Source organism: Austrofundulus limnaeus, unplaced genomic scaffold, assembly GCF_001266775.1.
Source record: "Austrofundulus limnaeus strain Quisiro unplaced genomic scaffold, Austrofundulus_limnaeus-1.0 Scaffold344, whole genome shotgun sequence".
Taxonomy (NCBI): Eukaryota; Metazoa; Chordata; class Actinopteri; order Cyprinodontiformes; family Rivulidae; genus Austrofundulus; species Austrofundulus limnaeus.
In genome coordinates, this window is record NW_013952746.1 from 409,006 (window position 1) to 422,912 (window position 13,907).

General features: G+C 41.9%; 2 protein-coding genes across 4 annotated transcripts in view; one reads left to right on the forward strand and one right to left on the reverse strand.

Moving 5' to 3' along the window:
- Window positions 1-326, forward strand: part of six5 (SIX homeobox 5) — a gene marked incomplete in the record, with an annotated part of 31,096 nt that extends 30,770 nt beyond the window's left edge. Inside the window, 1 exon segment of the mRNA XM_014022839.1 lies at window positions 1-326.
- A 103-nt stretch (window positions 327-429) lies between these two features.
- sipa1l3 (signal-induced proliferation-associated 1 like 3) overlaps window positions 430-13,907 on the reverse strand; it is a gene marked incomplete at its 5' end in the record, with an annotated part of 24,178 nt that continues 10,700 nt past the window's right edge. The window contains 14 exon segments of one of the 3 annotated variants that reach the window (XM_014022835.1): window positions 430-841; window positions 988-1,069; window positions 1,309-1,435; window positions 1,582-1,731; window positions 1,803-1,977; window positions 2,055-2,217; window positions 2,391-2,618; window positions 3,255-3,685; window positions 3,783-3,901; window positions 4,671-4,792; window positions 5,683-5,865; window positions 6,841-7,086; window positions 12,603-12,778; window positions 12,864-12,962. In XM_014022835.1, the coding sequence (XP_013878289.1) occupies window positions 650-841; window positions 988-1,069; window positions 1,309-1,435; window positions 1,582-1,731; window positions 1,803-1,977; window positions 2,055-2,217; window positions 2,391-2,618; window positions 3,255-3,685; window positions 3,783-3,901; window positions 4,671-4,792; window positions 5,683-5,865; window positions 6,841-7,086; window positions 12,603-12,778; window positions 12,864-12,962 (2,493 nt within the window). 3 annotated transcript variants of the gene reach the window in all.

A 13,907-nucleotide genomic window follows, 5' to 3' on the forward strand; every position in this document is an offset into this window, starting at 1 on the left:
CACACACACACACACACACACACACACACACACACACACACGGAATTAAACACCTCGAGCACAAAACCAGTTGTGCTGCAGTGAGCTCTGTACCATCTCTCCTCTCTTTAGTACAACTGTGATGATGATGCATGAGATTTGTACCTACAGCACCACATCTGTAGAGCTTCCGATACTTGTAGTGCATTGTGGGAAATGCAGTCTGTACGAGTTGTTTTTGTTTATCTTTTTGGCTGGTTTGCTGCAGAAACAGTATTAGGCCTCTCCAGAGACGTAGTGTTCCTTAAAACAGTCGAGTATCTCCTCTGCTGTTCGCTCCTCTGGCATAGTAACGTGTTTTTATGCATCATAAGTACAGTGAGACGTCTTCACTTCGGTTTAGAAAAATAAACAGGGCTCAGAGAACAGGAAGTGAAGTGTGTGTGTGTTGTAGGGAGGGGTGTCTCTGCCCAGACTTTCTAGGGGTGTTGCATTTTTTAAAAACCCAGATACTTTATTTATTTTGTCACCGTCTCTGGTTTAAGGCAGTTCAGTGGGAGCTGAGGGGTCGACATCATTGCGTCCTCTGCCGCACCTGTGAGTGCAAAGAATCATGGGTATAGAGGGTTTGTGGCGAGCCTGGGCTTGACAAGTTTTCTGCGACGCTCCGTCACTCCCTCTGTGAGCCGCTGCTGTGTGTCAGGGCGTGGGCCTCGTGGTCACTTCCTGGACTGACGTTGGTGAAAAGCTTGTTGAACTTGAGCAGCTGCTTGCTGGCCGTCTGGCTCTCCTCCTGCAGGCGCTGGTTGTTCTCTCTCAGGTTCGCCATCTCTGCCAGCAGGGCCGCTTTATCCTGCTTCTCCTGATGGTGGAGAAACAGGAAAATGAGAAAAGACGGCATAAATACTGTCTGATTCATTCAGTACGCATTTCCTGCTGCGTTACTGCTCATAATGTTGGTTCCAAAAGTTTTAAGTATGTTTTTTTTAAACACACAAGCTGTCTCACCTTTTCTAGATCGTTGTTCAGCTGTTGTAACATCAGTTCTAGTTGGTAGAGTTTACTTGTCAAATTGTTGGGCACCTCATCGCTGTAAACACAAACAGCACATGTTCTTTAGACTTAGATAATTCCAACCTTGTTTAAACTCTTCACTTTCAATAATTATGTTTGCGTATCACAGACAGAAACTCTCCTAAAACAAGTTTATTAAAAACAGAGAGGAGTCAGTTAAACACTGAGTGCAGGAAACGACCACAAGGTGGCAGCACTGAGATGTTTTAATTATAAGTTCAGCCTGTTTCAGTTTTCTAATGGAGTCGGACCCACCTGCTGATCGTTGGTGTGGTCCGTGGTGTCTGAGGAGTCTGAAACTGGACCGGACTGCTAACTGGTCTCGTTTCGGGACCTCCGGGCTGCGGCTCGGTCAGTGATAGGAGAGAAACAGCTCTTTGTGCTGCAGCAAAGACAGGATCAAACGTTCAAAAAGCTGCACAGAACAAACATTTTTACACACAACACGGTGCTACTGAGCTGTTTGGTTGTAGCAGGTGGAGAGTTCAGGCTGCGAGGGACTCGAGGATGGGTGATAAATCTCCTCACCTTCGTAAGCTTTAGCAGCATTAACCAGGCTGGACCACTCCAGTCCACAGGCGGTGTCAGGGAGGGGCATCAGCCCAGGATCCAGTCTCTTCAAGGGGGGAACTTTGTCTTTTACTTCTGTAAGGGACAACTCTGATGAAGACAGCGGCACTGAGGATAAAACGAGAGGAAATAAGTGTATGAAAAAACAAAAACTCTGCAAAAGTCTTTGTAACACTCACTCTTTTTGCCCTGCGAGTGGTTGGAGGAGCTCGAGTGTTTGCGTGTGGGCAGCGTGCAGGTGAACAGCACGTCGCCGGGGGTCGTTTGGCTCTCGGAGCAGGCGAAGCCGGCGTCTCTGCGCCCGCTGCACAGAGACTCATCAGAAAAAGTGCGTTGCAAGGTGTGTCTGGGAGACTGCGGGGAGGAAGAGAGAGGTCAGAGCTGGACAGAAAAACTGTTAACGATAACGCACGCTGGAGCACGCTCCTCACCGGATCGCCCTGCAGCATCTCTCCAGGGCCGTCCATGATGATCAGCTTCTTCAGGTCGTCTTCCACGGTGCTCTTATATGTCCGGCGTGGAGAACGCAGGTCCCTCAGTGACGCTCTGAGCCGAGGTTGTCCAAACACGTTTTTGGAGTTTGTATCCACCTGCCTGCTGAGACAAGACTTAAGTCGGTTTATGGATCATCACTACAAAAAGCTCAGTTAAACAGGTGAGTTAGGCACATTGGTTACATTTACACGGAAAACATCTTAGCATTTAGTTGGAATCAGTTTTACTTTGTTAAAGATTTGAAAATGATCAAATCTGAACAAACATCTTACTTCTTGCTGCTGCTGCTGTCGGAGGAGAAAGGTTTTGTGTTCGAGTGTGACGAGGTGCCATCTTCTGTTGGCCGGGCTGCTGGTTTGCCTTTTCTGTAAAATGTCTTGGGGGCAGAGCTGGATAAAGGGGCGGAGTTCATTTGAGATGAAGTGGGCGTGGTCGTAGAAGCTCGGACAGGCCGAGCTTTCTCTGAAGTGGGAGTCTTGTAACCCTGTGGTGTGTACGCCCTTTTAAAGACACAGATCGATGAAGAATCATTAAAACAAAATCATCATTTTAACAGAAACTGATCAGACAGAAATTTCTATTCAGTTTCAGCCAATAAAGATCCCGTTTATTTTTTATAAAATGAAACAAAAAAGATTAGAATTAGAACGAGATGTGATTTGTTTTACTACAACTACAGTTAGCTGCAGAAAGCAAAGCAAAGTCTTTATATGGCTGTAGAATTAGGGTTGGTGACATTAAACACAGATTGCTTTAATCCAACATCAGGCGTGCGTGTGTGTGTGTGTGTGTGTGTGTGTGTGTGTGTGTGTGTGTGTGTGTGTGTGTGTGTGTGTGTGTGTGTGTGNTGTGTGTGTGTGTGTGTGTGTGTGTGTGTGTGTGTGTAGGCGTTTAAATTGCAGGGTTCCCACAATAATCTGTATGTTTCACAGGGATTATGAAGTAATGCCTTGTGCACTCCTAAAACATATCTTTGTGTTTTTTAAAGAATCAAAGAAACACAAGAGGTGGCACTGAAAGTTGCAGATATGAGAAAACTCTTGAGACTCCACGTTTAGATAAAAATCAGCACTTATCTGTCCTGTCAATGTAACGATAGCTTTCTGAAACAGAAATGTGTCTCGTTGGAGTCTTACCTTGGTTTGAAAGGATCTTTTTTCTCAGCACTCGAACCAGGAAGTGGGAACGTCTTTGTCATGTATCCTTTGCTCTGATTGGCAGCAGCTGGTAAAACGGGGGAAGATTCTCGTCTCTTTGTTTCGCCGTCGCCGCTGCTCCTCCCCACAGACAGCTCTGGGGTGACGCTGTAGGCTGCGGAGCCATGCACGAGGATGTGGGGCTGGCTGCTGGACATGTTCCCGTGGCGAGAGTTGCTGTAGGGAGTGGAGGCGTCGATGCCGCTGTCGTTGGAGCCTCCTTTGTTGAGGAGGTCGGGGTTGGGATCCACGAGGTCGACCCCTCGCTCTCCCGCGGGCCCCCCGTCGAACCAGCGCTCGTCGCTGTGGCTGCTGGACGCGTTGCTGGACAGAGTGTTGCTGCTGGAGTGGCTGGAGTACTGAGTCTCACCCTGTGGGGCACACAAGAACATCAGACAGATGGACCCGGTCAGCGAGGCAGAGTGGGTTATGGATAAACAAATAAAACAGACGGACGATGAGGCCGACCTTCGAGTGTCTGTTCGGTGAGTCTTTCCCCGGGACATCCTGTCTGTTTAGTCTCCTCTGCCCCCCTCCGCCACCTGGTCCTCGAGATGATGATGATGCTGGGACATGCCAGAGAGGTTCTAGACAGAAAGCACGCACACACGGGATTAAATAAATTACACTCATGGTTGCAAAAGAGGATTAAATACTTATAGCACATTTAAACACAGACCTCCTCTTTGCACGAAATCTCACTCAAAAATCTTTATTCTATAAGACAAACCAACCTGAAAGGTTCAATCAACCTCAAATCTTGCAAATGATAAACTTTGCAGGATATACAGTGAAAATATTAACAAACAGCAGATATGGAGCTACAGAATGATTATGTTGTTATTCTCTGGTGTATAAATGGATCAATTTACCTGCAGGTTTCAATCATCCTATCGTGTGAATGATTTTAAAGCCTTCAAACAACTGAGATTCATTTTTCTTCCATGTTTTTCAGCATGTTCTGCAATTTCAGTACTGTTTTAACAATTTAAATACTAAAATGATCAGCTCCTTCAAGACATTCCTGCTGTGACTCTTTTACTTCAGCAAATTAATACTCTTATTTAGCCTAGGCATATTTGTCTTTTTCTGCCATGTTTTTATCATTGAAAATGAATGAAGCTGTCTTTAATATGCTTAAAATCCTATTAAAATGTTTATTGTACTTTTTACGTTTTGTTCCAGTTCTGCTTTTTTTTTTATCTTCATTGGACTAATTTCAGCTTCCTTCAGCTTCTATTTTGCTGATTTTAGATTTTTTTTCCAGCTTTTTAAGTCATCATTCTGGCCTTTGCTGCTATTCTTCTGCTAACTAAATCTTTGTGTGCTTCTTTCATTAAATTCCTGTTGATGTACCTGTTTTGCTGCGTTCCATGGTGCTTTCTTGACTGGTGAAGCCTGAAGACTCTCCACTGGAGAAGATATCCACACTGAGGAGGGGTTCGTAGGACAGCAGAGGGCGCTGCACTGATCCAAATCTGTATATATGACGTGTGTGATTAATGAAAATATTCACATAGGGCTGCACTATATCAGGAAAACCTGTGATGTGTAATAACAGTGCTTACAACTAAACAACTAATCCATCATTTCCATTCTAACATGATGGTTTTATTTTTAAAAAGTGCAACTACACACAGCTGCTGTATTATCAGTAAAACAAACTGCATGCGGTACAGTTTCTTAATGACTTTAAAAAATCGCTCCATGAAACATTTTCTGATACTCTAAACACTGAAAAATGCCCCTTACCTTCAGTTTTCTAAATAAATAATAAAAGCATGTGAAAATAAGTTAAAGATCTTTAAATAAAAATGAACAAATCTAAATCTAACTGCAAATTATCTCCACTCACCAAGTGGTTATGATTGCAAACATTTGAGCAAACCATTTATTGTAGTTGACAGTTTTTTGAGATGTGCTTATTGCACTGGCTGTTATCATGATATATTGTGCAGCCCTATATTCATACATACATATGCACATTATTACAACAAAAAATGTTTGGACAGGAAGATTCTTATACATCAGTGAAGAAAGTTAGCCTGTTTAGATTTGATTACTGGAGGAGATTTTTAGTTTCTGTTCTGCATCCTGTTGGCAGTTAAATGAACACGTTTTTCTGGTTGGGTGAGATGTTATCAACCTCCACACTGCGAGGAAGAGCCACCCACACAACAGATCCTTTCTCTGGGAGACGGTGTGTTTGCACATCTCTCGCTGCAGACTCGAACGCGCCACRTTATCCATCATCTCACTTAAACCGACAAAATCCGCCTCTGGCACAATAATCAGTTGTTATGAGTAACGTTTGGCATGTTGAGTCAAGAACCGCGAGGTGACGGAGGAGACCGCAGAGGAGCCTCACCTGTCGGGCGAAGGCTTGTAGCGTACAAAGGGACCGGGCGTCATTCCAGGTGACCCGACGGTGGCGAGGCCCACCAGGCCTGAGGAGGGGGAGGAGACGCTGGCTGAGGGGTTTCTGTACACCACGCCTCTGTCGCCTCCTGCAGGGGAAAAGCTGTAGTGGTTCTCAGGGTAACTCACTGGCCTGGAGGAAAACAGTGGGCAGGTGCTTAAACTGTTTGTAGAGAACGAATGCATCTGAATAAAATTGGCACAGAAAAAAAGAGGCAGAAATAAGTGAGAACAGCCTTGTTCGAAGTGGGCACTGTGACACCAGCTCCAAGTACATGAGATTTAAATACACAAATCACAGTAAAGAACACCTACTTAGTTGTAAACTGTCAAGGGTTTGCTCAGAACCGTGTCTCTTTCAGGCGGATGTGCAAACTGTCCAACTGGTTGTTACCATAAATACATGTTTTCATCTGTTATTTGTTTAGGTTTGACAGGAAGAGTCAGTGTCACCTTATTACATGAGTTAGCCTGAACATGTCTATTCAAACACAACTGCTTTTAAAATAACTGTGTCAAATATTTAGTGAAAAGGATTCAAGTGAAACATGCATCACTTGATGACATAACTTAGTTTTCCTCTCAATGAATTTGTAACGATATCAGTATAATAACTGATAACCACGTAAGAAACACAACATAAGTAAAAACAGAAAAAAGTTGTGGCAACCCTGGAAACAAAGCAGCGTTCAGACATCTGTTATGAGATATGAGCTAATTCAAAAATTAACTCTAAAAAAACACCTCGCAATGTTTTCTTTAGTTTAGTTTATTCATTCATTTTTATAAAAAAACAACATATTCTTTATACAATAAATATACAATATTTTTATACAATAATTTTCTAAAAGCTTTTCATTGTCTGCACAGCATAAAACAATATCAGCATGTAATCTCTGTCATTTAACTGTATTCAGACTAATTTAGTTTTTTAATATTACTACAGGATTAATTAGGAAGGGCAGTAAAATCACATCACTACGCCCATATTTTTATTTGTCGTTTTCTGCCAAGATGTTTAGGTTTGTCCTGCGACTATAAATATCAGGTAAGCGCAGTATTTGTAGTGTTTTTCCTGTAATCTAGAGATAGCAGATAGTGAGATTACCTCTTGGGGACGAGGTGCTGTGGTTCTCTGTAGGGAGCTGGCATCATGGTTTTGGGTTTGCGGAATATTGGAGGAGGTGGGGCGACCACGGGGGGCCAGTGTGGCTGGATGGGAGCGCTGTGGAGGCCTGGAGGAATGGGCGAGCTTTCCCATCTCCAGGTTTGACGAGGGGAGGGCCGATATCCTGCTGCCAGGGGCTCGGGCTTCTGCTCCATGGTCTTCATTTCATACTCCTCTGTGCACCCCCTAACGAGAGGACGAGAAGTACAGAAAACATTTTAAACTTCAATCCTGACAATCTGTGGCCTTTCTACAGTGTGTACTCAGTCCAGTTCATGAAAACGGCTTGATAAATTCTTTACGAATGGTTGGAATACTTTGTTAGTTTTGAAACACATTTTCTTGGTGCTCAAATGTACAGCAGACATGTTACAGATCTCACTGAATTCTCTTGAGACCAATGGATAAAAAACGGAGAACAGGAAACTGATTATTGGCACATCAAGACTCCATCTTACTCGCTGTGAGACCGAGGTCCAACCTCTGAGCCATGTGTGAAAGCAAGAGTTAGAGATTTTTACATCTCAAACAGCTCTTTACACAAAATAACTGCTTCAAATGAAGACACGTCTTGACTTCTTGAACAACAATCATTCCTTTAAACTCTCAAACAGAAGAACTACGACGTCAGATGATGGAGAAAGCCTTTAAATGAAGCTGACATTTATTCTCATCAATTATAGAACTGATTGCAAAGCTTCCAGCTGGAGGGGCGGGGATCTTATCAACACAAGACTCAAAACCAACACACCTAAAATCTTTTTATAGTAGCCTCTGACATCCATGTTTCATCCACAACTCTATAACATGAGGGCTGGCATTAAATATGCAGATGAGGTGGAATTTCAAATGAGACAAAGGGAAATGAGCCAGGTGATGAAGTGTTAAAGTAAAACTGAAATTTCTACAGAGGCAGAACAAAGATTTTTAAAAAAGTGGCACGACAAAGTGACAGATGAGAGCAGCGTAATGGGTCAGCAATTACCTGTAGATAGAGATTTTACTCTTCTACATTAGGAGAATCCAGGATAAAGAGTTTATTTGTCTACAGTGAATGAATTTGAATTATTATTCATTGACTCTAATTGTTTCTCACTGTTGCTCGATGGTTAAATCATTAAACAGACTGAATATCTGAGTGAAAACGTGTGAACATATTATAGCTTGCTTTGAGAAATTATCCAGGGCGTTTCACATTTTGTAGACAAAGAAAAACAGCTCAGCTCAGTAAAATAAAAAGCCTTCGACTCAACAAAGAGACAACTGTTGGCTGCTGCTCTGCAGGAATGTAAACAGAACACAGATGGACAAAAAAACAGACGAGTACCAATAAACAATTTGGGGAAAACCGCAGATTTTCAGGGGAAAAAGGGAAGACAATGGTTGCTGTACCCGGATGTAACGTGTGATAAAGGTACTTTAATCAATGCAGGAACACTTCTGAGACAATCAATACCAACAGCAGTACATACGTGCATGTAGAGAATACAAACCTCAGAGAGAGCTGAGCCTACGTCTGACAGCACGCAGTAATTCTCCCATCACATTAACCGAGACGACAACTGAAGCTACACACACACGCACACACTCAGAGCCACATCTCATTCCGCCTGTATCCATCCATCTTGTGTTTTCACAGCCAGACAAAGCAGCAAAGGCAGATCCGTCCAACTTTCATCTCATCTTTTTTTCTCCTCCGCCCACTCCTCTTACTCCGGGTGCTGTTGAAACACGTCCTCCCTCATCCAGAGCTCCTCCCAGCCTTTCTCTCTTTCTCTCTCCTCAACCACACGGCCCCTCCCCCCCTCCTTACTATTTGCACGGGGCGTGCATTTTTAATTAATCACTTCCACTACGTTTTATTTATTTATTTCTCTCTTCTCCCCCGCCCCATGCAGATTTCAAGCTTTAATCTCATGCAATCTGCTCGTCTGGTGCACAACAGCTAACGAGTCAGAGAGGAAGAGCGAAATGCAAGACTCTTAATTATCAGCTGCTTCAAGGCCACAGCGGTGTGTGTGTGTGTGTGAGAGAGAGAGAGAAAGAGGAAGGGGTTTTACTTACAGTAATTAAACTGCCTTCAACATTAAAGGAATCTAAGCACGGTGTGATCACACAGCTCACCACAATTATGGTCTTTAGGAGCTCTGATGCTCAGAAAAACACAACGTGCCTATTTTTTTCCCCCACATGAATAACCGTTCTGCGATACCACATAAAGCTGCTTTAATCTGTCTCACCAAACACCTCATGTAGATAGAAAAGAGCAGCAGCTGAGATTGTTGGTGAGAACAAAGCAAGATTAAGACATAGATTGCTTTAATTTTTATGTTTCTAATTTGAATAATTTTATTTGATCACATCAAAAGAACAGTTCTAACAAAGAAATTAAACTGTACACGACTAAAAGGAAAAAGGTAGAAGTGAATGACTTATTGTGCCTCCCCTTTATGGAGTCCCCAAAATGCATAAAAACCCCTCACATAAACAAGAAGAAAAAAGACCAAGTAGAACGGCAGCACTCCATACAACAATGAATGGCCTCACTATATTCACCCATTCACATGCACATGAATACAAATCATTACCATCCTTAACCAACATTATCATTATAAGTGTCACATTTCCATATTAAACCACCAGCATCATCAACACAACTATTATCAGCATAAACTTCAATTATTCCACAGTTTAACACTCAAAACAGAAACACATCGGTGACTGACATTTGATCTGACTTCAAAAATAAAGGACCCCCTTAGATTACAATTTTCCCTTAACTTTAAAAAAAAAACACCTCCAATACCAGAAAGAAGATTATTGTTTCAAACTTTTTACTTTTAAAAAACATTTTTACTAACATCAGTTCCCATTCTACAGTTGATACAAATTTTTCCATTTCATCTCCTGAATAAAATGATGATACCTAGACTAGAGCACTAGATAGATAGAAGAGAGAAGGAGAGAGAGAGAACGAATAGCAGATTTGGCTACTTCACGGTAAACAAGTGCTTTTTTGTCTGATGCCTCTTTCTGCCCATTTCTCTCTGTTAGCTTGCTTCCTCTTTCCACACACTCCCACACAAAATCCTCTCAGAACGCTGGAGTCTGGCCACTACCTGACCAAGGCTTGTGTGTGCTAAGGTGAAAATCATCCTCTACTCACTGTAGCTCACTAGTCTTTCCACTACAGTCCTCTCCTCTGCCTTAACATCTGAATTTACAGCTCSTAATGAACCAGTCACTCATTGCAGGGTTTCCTCGTTCTCCTCCTCGTCTTCTTTGAAATAGAGACAAAAAAATCATCATCCAGGGATGGGCGATATGAACTATAAAATTTTTCACAATATTTTCTAGGTTTTATCACGATAACGATAAGTGACGATTATATATACAGTATATATAAAATCAGCTCAATCTTTTGTATTATAAATCCATCACTACATTCTCTTTTAAGAGCCCTAAATACTAGAAGCCACTAAACTACATAATAATAATAATAATAGTAATAATGCATTTTATTTATAGGTGCCTTTCAAAACTCCCAAGATCACTTTACAAAAGTCAATAATAAAATCACAATAGAACAATAAACACAATAAAAACCAATAAATCGATAAACAAAAGAAAATAGTGCAAGCTTAAATAATAAAAACAGTCTTAGTAAGCACTGTAAATTAATGGTAGTTATAAAAGTTCAAGTAGTACATGTGTTGCAAAACTGACATCCATCAAACAAGACTGAAATATGAGAATAAAATTGACATTTATTTATTTATTTGTTGACAGCAAAAATTATCAATAATAATAGACTATGGTTGATATGATAAATCTTAAAATCACATCCTCTTTGTACGTATCATTATTTTTATAAAACCTCAGAAGAACTCTAACCCTTGTAAAATATCAGTAATATAATAAAAAAAATAAAAATATAAGAAAAGACTTTTTACTAATAACTGAAAATAATGAGTTTTGCTGGTCTGGGAGGTAAAGCTACAATATCTGTTCCCTAAAGGGTTAATGTTCAGGGGAGGGAGGGGCTGTGTGAGCCACTCAGCTTGCACAGAGGAGAAGGAGGAGCTGTGTTTTTTTGTGGGTCCAGCAAATTTTAGCCGCCCTGTCCTGTTGTTTTTCTAGCATACTGTTGAACTCTAAAGAGTTTTTAGATGACTATGACTGCGTTTTTGCACGTTGAGAGTCATTGCGATAGCTTTTTAGCTTTACTATTTTAGCACATGCTCTGCGCGTCGACGTCCGCTCTGAATAAACAAACGAAGCTGGGAGGCATGTAAAGCCTGGCAGCACGCAGTGGGAATTCATCGTTTTTATCGCGAGCTGACAAATTTTTACCCTGGTGAATGTCTTTGACGATATATCGCACACCATAACATATCGCCCATCCCTATCATCCAACATCCATAAGCTTTCTGCTTACAGGTCAAACATTTTCTTTTAAATAGGAATATACTGTGTACATGACCTTATTAAAAGTTACAGTTTACTGTTCTTAGGACTGAAGACTTTATGAGGAAAGACGTTTTAAACAGCTCTTCTATCATTTTAGTGTTTTCAACTGAGGAGCTGCACTATATTTATTTGAAAAAAATATTGCAGAGGAAGTTCTCTGCACAGAAAAAAAAAATATTTTTACTGTTTTTTTTAACCAAACTGACAAGTTTCTCCACTAAAATTATTGTGTAGCCAATTTAAAGGCATTGAAACACCTGGTTAAATTTAGAAGATATTATGATTAACTACAAACACCTGAAGCTGACTCAGAGAACTCTGATTTTAGAAAAAAATAAGTCAAACATAGACACGTCTATAAAAGATGCCCCGCCCCGTGCAGCTGCAGTCCACTTGCACCTCCACTCCACCCGCATGTGATTAATACAGATTTTTTTGCGCAAAATTACTGTTTTTTGATGTGCATTATACAGGTAACTGTCTGAAGGGGTTCACATGTGGACTCTGAAGTCCAGGGCAGGTTGGAGCCGCGATGCGCGTGGAGTTGCAGCAGCTGCGGTCAAACTGCCTCTCAGCCCTCGCTTTAAAACCAGTCAGGTGATCTGTTGCGGTTTTGTTGTGCTCGTGAACACACAATGTTCTGGTGGAAATGCTGCGAGGTGCTTTTAGAAATTTAAATATATATATAAAATATGACGTAATCCTCGGTAGAAAATAGTCCAGGAAACGCCGAGGGTCTTCCTGGGAGGTGTTCACCTGAGCTGAGTGAAGCTGGCCCCCACCCACAGAGAAAGAAAAAAGGCAGTGCTGTCAGACAGACGGGACGACCCGCCCTGCTCTGTTCTGATTGGGTAAAACTTTGACTCTGGTTCTCTTTATTGGATGAAAGAACCGTCAGTTTAATCCCTAGACGGCTTTAACAATTTTTTTCTCTTGTTCATTTATACAATGACGAACACCCGCGGAGGAAAACTTTAATCGAGGACTTTTTTTCTTGGTTTTCCACCAGACAACCGGGAGGCGGGATCTGGTTGTCCGAAACGAAAATATGTTGTCTCGGCTCGGACAACCTAAACAATGATGTGTCAAGCCCTGTTTTACGTGGATTAAAAAAAAACTTCATTCCAAAAGTGTGGCAGATTTAGCCGTGGCAGTGCGCCACGATCAATTGCATGTAGGGAAAACCCTGCATTACTTCAGCTCCTTCAGGAAATAAAATGCTGTGTACTCACCTGCGCGGTCCGCCCTCTTCAAACGGAGGAATGATGACCACTTTCACTGTGACTGACGTCCTCAGCAGGTCAATCATCTGCTCGTGAGTCAGTGTCACAGCAGCCACCTTGCAGATCTCAACCAATCGACTGCCTTGCCTCAGTCCCGACTGCCAGGCGAAGCCATACTCCTCCACCTGAAAAACGTTAAATACAATTATATATTGATTTGGACATTTATAAACAAAGTAATACAGAAAGGGCTTGCTCATTTGATATTACCTCAGCTACAGTGCCATCTAGGCGAACGTGGAAGCCCAGCTGTCCCAGTCCGTTTCTTCTTAGAGTCATTTCCACCGTCGAACATCCAACTGTCAGCGACTGAACAGGGGAAACACAAGATGATTAATTTACTGCTTCACACCGATGATGAAACATGCACCTCCAAAACCCACTGGAATGAGTGTCAAATCAAGAAATATAAAAAACAAGTTGATCCGCACCCTAAACAGAAACCCTACTGCACAACTTATTGGTGACACTGCCCTGCTTCATATAAAGTCTAAGAACAGAGTCAAAAAACTCACACAAGAAACACCTGATGAAAAATTAATGGAAAGACATCAGTATTACATTCAGTATAGCATTGGTTGCAGATGACATTGTGATCTATGGCAAGAACAGGGAACAGGTAGAGGTGTGCCTGTGAAAGAATAGGAGTGAAAGTCAGCTGTAGCAAACAGAGATGGAGTACAAGTGTGTGAATGAGGAAGTGGCAGATGAAAGAGTGAAGCTACAAGGTAGGATTTCAAGTACTGAGGGTTGACTGTCCAGAGAACCGAGGAACGTGAGAGTCCAGAGAGTATGGAGAAATGTTTCAGGAGTAATTTGTGACAAATGTGTGGCAGCAAAGGTTAAAGGAAAGATTTACAAGAAAATAAGACCAGCTATGTTGTATGGTTTTGGAAAGCTGAAGATGTTGAGGTTCGTTCTTTGGGAGTGTCAAGGATGGATAAGATTAGGAATAAGATCATCAGAGGTCCAGCACAAGCTGACACTGAGATGGTCCAGACTGAGATGGTTCGGACATGTCCAGAGGAGGGACAGTGGGTGTATTGGTAGAAGGACGTTAGAGACGCAGCTGCCAGGACAAAGACAAAGAGGAGATATATAGAACATGGAGGTAGATGGAGTGAGGACAGAGTGAGATAGGAGGATGACTCATAGGGGTGCACCAAAAATTCGTTTTAAATCGGAATCGTGATTCTCATTTACAAAGATTCAGAATCGATTTAAAATGTCCCAAAATCGATTATATATATACAT